At 42.0% G+C, this 10205-nt stretch overlaps 1 protein-coding gene across 1 annotated transcript in view; it reads right to left on the bottom strand.

Annotated features, from left to right (window-relative positions):
* hspa9 (heat shock protein 9) overlaps positions 1–10205 on the bottom strand; it is a 43166-nt gene that overhangs the window by 18121 nt on the left and 14840 nt on the right. Inside the window, exons 5-10 of the mRNA XM_037675443.1 lie at positions 9246–9370; positions 9098–9171; positions 2145–2251; positions 1725–1887; positions 1550–1642; positions 1230–1439 (exon numbers count right to left, since the gene is read on the bottom strand). Of these exons, the coding sequence (XP_037531371.1) occupies positions 1230–1439; positions 1550–1642; positions 1725–1887; positions 2145–2251; positions 9098–9171; positions 9246–9370 (772 nt within the window). The remainder of the gene's footprint in view (positions 1–1229; positions 1440–1549; positions 1643–1724; positions 1888–2144; positions 2252–9097; positions 9172–9245; positions 9371–10205) is intronic.

The raw sequence follows: 10205 nt of genomic DNA on the forward strand, positions 1-10205 counted from the left end.
GTACCAGAGCTGGTTCTTAGCATGACGACATGAGAAGCAGCCATGCTTCTGTGCTCCTAGCTCCTGAAGACTTGTAAAATTTTCATTAATTTAGCAAGTGTGTCAAAAAGGCTGAGCAGGACCATCAGATCATCCCCCCAGTAATTTGTTCTACAAAGTAGAAATTAGGAATGTGTGATATGGCATAAAATTCATATCACGATATGTATTGTGAAGGGTGGCGATAACGATATATATCGCAATGTTTTGGGTATAAAACTTGCTAAAAAAAAAAAAAAAAAAAAAAAAGCATAGGGTGTCCTTTTGCCATTATATATTTTGAATTAAGAAAATTCCACTACTAGGTCCAGAGAGTTTTTAAACAATAAACAAATCAAGTATCAGGCTTCTTTCTTGTGCAAAACAGTGCAAAATATATCAAATGTAGTTTTAGCCTTATGTTTCAAACAAAAAAATATGTTGTTAACTCTTAACAGTTTCCAGTCTTACTTAAGAAATGAACAGCAACGGAGCAGCATTTTACACTGAAACACTTCATCCTCCAAACCTCTAGTGGGCGCCTCCTGCTTTAATGGAGAGCTGACACAAAATGAGTGTGGCTTTGACCAGAGGGTCTCGCAGTAAAATAACACAACACAGCGTTCTTTTCACAGATCAGAGAGCAGGCTTCTCTAAAGCTGACCAACGCTTACTTTAACTTTCGATGGAAAAAAAAACAACTTTCAACAGAACACAGCGTCAGAATACGGCAACACTACAGCAAGCCGGCTGTAGTTAGCTTGTAGCTTAGCTACTTAGCTCTCAAAGAAAAGACTTTTAACGCCACTTGCGCGCAGTTTTTAACTCAAAAAAGGTAACGATTAAATCTGACAGCTCTGATTTTACCCTTGAACACCACTTATGCAGTTTTCAACAAACAAAAGTAACGATTAATCTGACAACTCTGATTTTACTTCAGACACAGCATTACTGCGGTTAGCCGGTAGAAGACAGATCCCTATCGTAGGCTAAATTTCTATCGTTTCTACCGTGTACCGTTTATATCGCGCATTCCTAGTAGAAATGTTATTTAATTTGATGAATATGCTCTTCAACTCGGTGTCTAAACAAAAGTTGAAGCAATGGTCTAAACCACAAGGAGTCCTTGAGTGGTACAGACCCATCTACACTTGTCCAGCAGGAGCTCAATGATCAATCAGAGATCAATCACTCTGCACACCAACACGTACCTTGGGCATTCGGGACATGCCTCCCACCAACAGCACCTCACCGATGTCTCCTTTGGACACCTCAGCATCCTGCATGGCCTTCTGACAGGGTGCCACGGTGCGGCGGACCAGTTCAGCCACGATGCCCTCAAACTGAGCACGGGTCAGTTTCATGTTGAGATGTTTTGGACCAGAGGCGTCCATGGTCAGGTAGGGGAGGTTGATGTCGGTCTGAAAGAGGACACACACAGGACTGAGTGAGAACTGCAACAAAAGCCCAACACAGGGACTTCATCTGCCGGGTTTACTGGGCCTCATGTTCTCCTCAGGGGGAGGACTACCTGCAGTGAAGACGACAGCTCACACTTTGCCTTCTCAGCAGCTTCTCTGACCCTCTGAAGAGCCATGTTGTCCTTCATGAGGTCCACACCAGACTGCAAAGATAAAAGCAGCATGAATCAAACCATTAGAGACAGGAACTGACACAAGTCTGGTGTGTGTGTGGGGACTGCACACCTCTCTCTTGAACTCCTTCACTATGTGTTTGAGGAGGTGTTGATCGAAGTCCTCTCCTCCCAGGAAGGTGTCACCATTGGTGGATTTCACCTCAAAGACTCCCTTCTGGATCTCGAGGACGGAGATATCAAAGGTGCCTCCCCCCAGGTCATACACAGCGATGCTGCAAACATTCAGACAGTCCATGAACAGGAGAGCATCACAAACACACAGCCATCGCATAACGTTTGACCTTGATTTGTGACCTTGACCTTCGAGCTGGCGTGTGTGTGTGACAGTGTGTGTAGTGATGATGATGAATGTCAGAAGTTTTGTTCAATGATCTTGTGCAGGTCAGGAGACAGTTTACAGACTATCCCATAATGAGTCCATGTTTTCTCTTCAGCTGAGCTCTACAGAGACACGTCTCCGTCCACTCACATCTTGTCCTGGGTTTTGTCAAGGCCGTAGGCCAGAGCAGCAGCAGTCGGCTCGTTGATCACACGCAGGACGTTCAAACCGGCGATCTGGCCGGCGTCTTTGGTGGCCTGAGAACAAACAGAAGGATAGAGTTGGGCCGTCTCCAGTAAATCAAAACATTTCCTGTTCAACCAGCAGAGACGTTTCAAACAGGCTGTCCTTAAATCCAGCAGAGTGTCTGGAGCTCTAGTTCTGACCTCTGAGTCAAGGCCAGTCAGCTGTAAAGTCATCGTGAACCACGCACGCTCTGAAGGAGCTGCACTAAACTCATCCCGTTGAGATTTTTGCTGACACAGCTGAAAACACATAAAACATCTGTCCAGTTGTTTGTACAGCTGGTCTAAATCAAACCCATGGTTTCGAGGAAACAGACAATAATCCAGGGCTGGATTACTGCAACACATTCATCTGGGGGTTAGTGATCCTCCAGGACCTCCTGCAGAGGGTTCAACATGCTGCTGCACGACTTAACTGGCACAGGTAAACACGAGCACACCTCCCATATCCTCCCCCCATGGCTGCTTAAACATTTTAGGATCCTTTTAAATATCTTTGTTTTAAATGTTTGATGTAGCCCCACCCCATCCTTCTGAAGTGATGCTCCCTACAACACACTCACTCAGATGAGCTGCAGCTCTTGAGGGTCCATAAAACTAGACTCAAGACCTGGGGGGGGTGGGGAGACGACTCATCCATCTCAGACAGACCTCTATGTTGGTTTTTAAACTCTTGAAAACATTTTTCTGTCTTTCAACACTTGGTGAGGTAAATTTCTCTGATCTCATCTAAAAAAGTTAAATCTGGTCCTCTGGACATTCAAAAAACAAAACGAAGCAAAATAAACAAACCAAAAAAAAAAAAAAGTAGAAACGTTTCGTCTTCCATCCGAAAGACTTCCTCAGTCTGAGCTGCTGTATTCAGCTCAGTCTCTTATGCCCCTTTTCCACCGTCACGGCGCGGGTCGGATATTTCCGGGTTGAAGCGCGTTTGAGGTCTTTCCACTGTTCCAGAAACCGGCTCGCCTCGCTAAATTCTGGCCCGGCTTCTCAAGGGTTCCGAGCGAGCCGCGCCGTGACGTCAGAAACACCGTCGGTCACTGATTGGTCGGGGGGAGGAGTCTGTGGAGTCTTTCCAAACAACCCGATCCACCATTTTTTCTCTACCGCTTGCCATTAGCGATAACACAAGGAGCGTATCTTTTAGTATTTTGAAGCTATACAACAACAATAATATCAAAGCTGTGGTCAAATGCAGAAGTGCAGGTGTTGTTCTGCTTGGTGGCCGACGAAAAAAGTCAAAGCGAGCTAGATGGAGGATTGGAGGGTGGTTTGGACACGACTACTGCTCTACTTGAACCATTTATAGAAGATGGTGAGTGTTTTCTAACTTTAAACATATTTTAAATTACTCATCCCATCCGTTCTGAACATATTTTTAACTAACAAAAGAGGCTGACGCCATAATAGTACAACGTCGGTGCTACGATGCTAAGCTAATTTGCATAAATGCTAACTGTCCTCCGGTCCCGTTTCTCACTGTATTTTATCCAGAACGTATTTCAGCGCGTGAAGGTTCATCTCTAAACTCCACATTAAACCCTCCAAGCCTCCCGGCTCCTGCTCCATCAGAGGAGTCTACACCTGACAGGTCTCCATCAGAGGAGTCTGCACCTGACAGAGCTCCATCAGAGGAGTCTGCACCTGACAGGTCTCCATCAGAGGAGTCTGCACCTCACAGAGCAGCACAACGCTGCAGCTTCTGTGCTCGGTAAGAACAGATGCAACTGTTCCACATCAATTTATTTGTGCCGATAAGGACTTGATTTATTTTATTTTTAAAGTAAAAAACTAAAATGTTGAATAAATACTGAATTGGGATGAAATTATGTACACAGGGTCCCAGTTACAGACAACAAAATGTAAAATAAAAACAGTAATAAGATCTAAGATATGAATTAAGAAAAATATCAACTAAAAAACATCTACTAATAAAACACTAAGCACTAATAGCAGTAAACAATCAAAACAATACGTCAAACAGCAACATGAACTTGAGTTTGTGCAGCCTCATGAATATATAACACTGTGAAGAATCACATCATGTAGCTGCTGATCAGTTTCATGTTGCTGCTGATCAGTTTCATGTTGCTGCTGATCAGTTTCATGTTGCTGTGTTCATTCGTGCTCATCAGTTCACACAGACTCATGTCCGTGCTGCTGTTCTGCGTATTGTGTTTAATGTTTTTATGCTATTAGAGCTTATCATATTTTTAGTTGATGTTTTTATTAGTTCATATCTTAGATCTTATTACTGTTTTTCTTTTATATTTTATTGTTGGATGTAACTGGGACCCTGTGAACATAATTTTGATCCACCACATGTACCACATGTGGTGCGAATGACAAAGAATATCTGCATCTGTATAATACTTTCTGATTCATATATCCATTATTATCATTTTCATTATTTTTAAATCAATTTATTTTTCATTTTCTTATTTGATCAGTTTATTATTATTAATATATCTATTATAGCTGTTAGCAGCACCTTTCTTTGTTTCATGCATTTATTCTAAAACAGTATGTAGCTTGAATTAACCACCATTTTCTTCTTTCTAGTCAAGAGAAAGAGAAAAGAGTCCAGTAAAGAAAAGTCTTATTTCATCACTGAATGAACATGAAGAACTGAAGCGGACACAGCAGGAACAACACTTGTGTCTTCTTCTGGATGAAGCCCGTGAGACAAGGGACAGACACAATCATTAGTTGGACGCAGTAGTTTTTATTTTTGTACATTTTTCACTTCTTACTTTTCATATTAAACAATTTTTTTCTTAAGTGGTGTCCTTGAACATTAAATTTCCTAAACAAATTTTACAATGTTAAGTTCATATAGTGTTTGTTTAAATTCATACTGGAAGTTGAGAAGAATTTCCAATTGCATTTGATCTTTAATGAATCCTAAGAAAAGATTACCAGAATCTGCTCAACTGTTATTATGTTATAAATTTTTGGTTCTAGGATGAAGTGACACAAAAACAGTCAAAAATTCAGAAAGGACAGTTATCAATTATCAGTCATCAGTTATCTTTTAGCAGTTATCGTTTATCGTCCGTACAACTGTGGCCCGAGAGATTCAGCTAAAAGTCCTGGTGCACCTTTTATTTGAACCTGCAGAGATTTGAACAGCTGATCTGAAGCAAACAGGCAGGAGTTCACCTGAACTAACCACTCCTGCTGTTTGATGGTATCCTCCTTCGCCACCCGTCCGTCCGTCCATCCATCCATCCATCCTCTTCTGCTTCAGGGTTGTGGGAGCAGCATCTTCACCAGGGAGGCACAGACATCAACAGCCTCCTCTTCAACTCTTCTAGGACCCCATGGTGTTCACAAAGCAACTGACTATTTATTAATTAATATCCTGATGCTGCTCAATAATCCAGGTAGAAAAATCTAAAAAGTTAAGTCTGGTCCTCTGGACATTCACAAAACAAACAATACAGTTTATAATAAATAAACTAAATGTTTTTTGTTAGTTTTGTTTTTTGAATGTCCAGAGGACCAGACTTTTTTAGATTAATAAGTAATAAATTTATGTTTTAATTTAATGAAAGACAAATCTTTAAAATTCAAGGACAAAATTTAATCTAATTGTTTTCAAGTCTGTATCTTATTGTAAAAGCAGTTTCAAAGATTACAGCACAGTGTGATGTTTTGCAATTTTAACATGAACCTTGTGCATATCTGTAAATAATAAAAGTAAAGATATTTTTAATACATCTTTATTGTAAAAATCTATACTAAAATGAAAAACACATGGGTTTAAAGCAGCAGGGAAGGCAGTAAGGTAGGATTATGAATCAGGTCTAAAGTTACAGCTCATGAGGTACTCCATCAGAGCATGACATCTTTTCCACAACATCGTGTGACAAAACCTTCAGGGTGTTCTTCTTCTAATACGTTTAGTGGTGGCTAGTAAGTAGCTTAAGGGAGCACTACCGCCACCAGGTGGTAAGACGAGTTGGATTCTAGTCCCCGCCTACAGAGCCGGTCCAGAAGTGTAAATGGAAACGCAACAGACCCGAACCGATCTGAACCAACCCGAACTGATCTGATCCGCTCTGTGACGGTGGAAAAGGGGCATTAAATAGCACCTTCTCAGAGTGGATCAACCAGTTTTGCTGCTGACAACCAAAACCAGCTGCTCACATGGTCAAGAAGGACCATCAGCCTAACAATGGATCATTAGCACACTGATGGCTGTTTACTATTCACAGGAGGCTGAGTGATACTAGCAATAACAGCATTGTAAGAGGGGGACAATTGAACCCGGAGGCCTCCACCCCTGTTTAATGATGGACTGTTTCTTTTCACAAAGATGGCCTCTCTCAAACCATCGTTCCTCTCTATCCAGGATGTGAACATCTTCATCCCTGAAAGAGTGACCGCTGGCCTGGAGATGAGTGTAGACCGCAGAGTCCTGGCCTGAAGTTGTTGCTCTTCTGTGCTGGGCCATCCTTTTGGCCAGTGGCTGTTTAGTTTCCCCGATATAAGACTGATCACAGCCCTCCTGACACTGAACAGCATATACAATATTACTCTGTTTGTGCCGGGGGACTGGATCTTTGGGATGAACCAGTCTTTGCCGTAATGTATTTTGGGAAGCCACTGGGTCGTTGTGTTTAGAAAATAAATGTCTCAGTTTCTCTGATACTCCCTCAACATACAAAATGACCACTGGTCTGGGTTCCTCCTTTTCACCTGATGGCTGACTGGAGTCCTGTTTGGGTTTCTTCTCTGCTTTCAGGAAGGCCCAGTTAGGATATCCACATTGCTCTAGAGCCTGTCTTGTGTTGGATTTCTCCTTCTGACTGGCTCCTGAGCTAGTGGGGACGCAGTCTGCTCTGTGATACAGAGTCCTGATGACTCCTAACTTGTGCTCCAAAGGGTGATGGGACTCAAACTGCAAATACTGGTCTGTGTGGGTGGGTTTGCGGTACACCTCACTTTGCAAACGTCCTCTATCAGAGACCGAGACCTCACAGTCCAAGAAAGCCAATCTGACATTTTTTACATCTTATCGTGTGAACTTGATGTATTTATCCACAGAGTTGATGTGGTCAGTGAAATGTTGGACTTCCTGAGATTTAATTTTAACCCAGGTGTCGTCAACATACCTGAACCAATGACTTGGTGGTGTCCCTGAAAAGGACGTCAAGGATCTCTTTTCTACCTCCTCCATGTACAGGTTGGCAACAATAGGAGAAACTGGAGACCCCATAGCACACCCATGTTTCTGCCTATAATATTGCTCCCCATATGTGAAGTAGGTTGACTGCAGGCACAATTACAAGAGTTGACAGTTCTGTGGAAAGCGTGGTCCTGCTGCTCAGAGTGGTGTCTGATTTTCATCTTAAACTGACCACCTCTACTGCATCATCAACAGGAATGCAGATAAAGAGTGGTGTGACATCAAAAGAGACCATTGTTTCATCAGTCTCCATGATGACATCCCTCACCTTATCCACAAAATCCATGGTGTTCTGTATGTGGTGTTCTGAGCTGCCAACTAAAGGGATGAGTACAGACGCCAGATATTTGGAACGGTCAGTCCCCCTCTTACAATGCTGTTATTGATTTGTTCAATTAGCTTCGTAGAGATCTAGTAGAGTGCTGTATGAATGGGTAAATGAGGACACAGAATTGCAGTGTAAAGCGCTTTGAGTATCTTGAAATAAGATAGAAAGGCGCTATATAAGTACAGTCCATTTACCATTTATTGCTAGTATCACTCAGCCTCCTATGAATAGTAAACAGCCATCGGTGTGCTAATGTTAGGCTGATGGTCCTTCTTGACCATGTGAGCAGCTGGTTTTGTTTGTCAGCAGCAAAACTGGTTGATCCACTCTGAGAAGGTGCTGTTTATAAGACTGAGCTGAATACAGCACCTCAGACTGAGGAAGTCTTTCGGATGGAAGACTAAACATTTCTACATTTTTGTTTGTTTGTTTGTTTTGTTTTTGAATGTCCAGAGGACCAGATTTAACTTTTTTAGATTTTTCTACCTGGATTATTGAGCATGCATCAGGATATTCTCTGATCCGTTTTTAGTTTTTAATTTGACTTTAATTTTTTTTTTTGCCAGGTCTCTCTTGTAAATGAGTCCTCGTGACTCAGTGGGACTAAGCTGTTTAAATAAAGGCTGAATTAATTAATCTGTTATTATTGTAATTTGAGCTACGTTTTAATGTCGATTGTGCAGCACTCTGGTCTGCTGAGGTGTTTGGACTGGACGACGGAGTCAGTAGCAAAGATCTACACAGCACAGTTCTTCCAGAAAATTTGACCTTGATTTGTGGCCTTGATCTTAGAGCTGGGGGGTGCACTTTGTCTAGTAGTGGTACAGACTGTATGATGTGTATGAAGTTTCATTAAAGTGTGTGTTGGGAACAGAAACACTCACATTAGGCTCTGTATCTGCAAAACTGTGCAAGTTCAGAGACTGAGTGTTTGCTCCAAGTCAGGCAGTCATCTTGAACTGGGCAGACTAAAAGTTCATTTGCAGACGTAAACCCAACAACCACTAAGAGTTTCATTAAAACTGTTCAGTGGTTCAAGAGATATTTTGCTAACAACACAAACAGACACGAGTCAAAGCATCACTTCTGTTGTTTAGGCCATCATGGCCGTGCACTGTCGGTGTAAAGGTTCATGAATGAAGACACTGCAGCGTTTTAAGGCGGGATGTGTCCATCTTGGTCTTAGCTGCATCCAGACTAGTCTTTAGCTCGTAGCTCCTGTCAGAAAACTGAGGCTGTTGTAGGAACCAAAATAAAACTTATGCAGAGCTCACTTTAATTTGACAGACGTTTGTTTAAACTGAAGCAGACTGGACACGGTGAACTTGTGTAGTACCTGTCGCTGCGAGTCGTTGAAGTAAGCTGGTACTGTGATCACAGCGTTCTTCACCTTGTTGCCCAGGTAGCCCTCTGCCACACAAAACATATAAATATTTTTCTCCAAGTCTGTTGTGGTCCCGTGAAGAATGCATGAGACTTCATACCTGCAGTCTCCTTCATCTTCATCAGGACGAAGGCTCCAACTTGACTCGGGGAGTACATTTTCCCATGAGCCTCCACCCAGGCGTCGCCATTAGAGGCTCGTGTGATCTTGTAAGGGACGTTCTTCCTGATAACAGAAGTGACAACAAGTTTAAGAGTCCACCACCTTAAAGGAAAACATGGCCCCTGACGAGGTGCAGGTGGACATGGAGTCAACGGAGCAGAAACAGTTCACAGAATCACAGCAAACTAACTGTTTACATGCATCACAATATGAATTCAAAAACAAAAACATTAAATATATTTACTGTAGCTGCCTAAAGCACATACTGCTTAATGATTTTATAAATATATCATATTACTGAATATTTTATTTTCATTTTAATGCACAATTATATATACAGGTCCTTCTCAAAAAATTAGCATATTGTGATAAAGGTCATTATTTTCCATAATGTAATGATAAAAATGAAACTTTCATATATTTCAGATTCATTGCACACCAACTGAAATATTTCAGGTCTTTAATTGTTTTAATACGGATGATTATGGCATACAGCTCATGAAAACCCAAAATGCATGTCTCAAAAAATTAGCATATCATGAAAAGGTTCTCTAAACAAGCTATTAACCTAACCATCTGAATCAACGACGTAACTCTAAACACCTGCAAAAGATTCCTGAGGCTTTTAAAATCTCCCAGCCTTGTTCATTACTCAAAACTGCAATCATGGGTAAGACTGCCGACCTGACTGCTGCCCAGAAGGCCATCATTGACACCCTCAAGCAAGAGGGCAAGACACAGAAAGAAACTGCTGAATGAATAGGCTGTTCCCAGAGTGCTGTATCAAGGCACCTCAGTGGGAAGTCTGTGGGAAGGGAAAAGTGTGGCAGAAAATGCTGCACAACGAGAACAGGTGACCGGACCCTGAGGAGGATTGTGGAGAAGGGCCGATTCCAGA

This window comes from Nematolebias whitei, chromosome 4 (genome assembly GCF_014905685.2).
Source record: "Nematolebias whitei isolate Nwh7 chromosome 4, NemWhi1, whole genome shotgun sequence".
NCBI classification, from domain to species: Eukaryota; Metazoa; Chordata; class Actinopteri; order Cyprinodontiformes; family Rivulidae; genus Nematolebias; species Nematolebias whitei.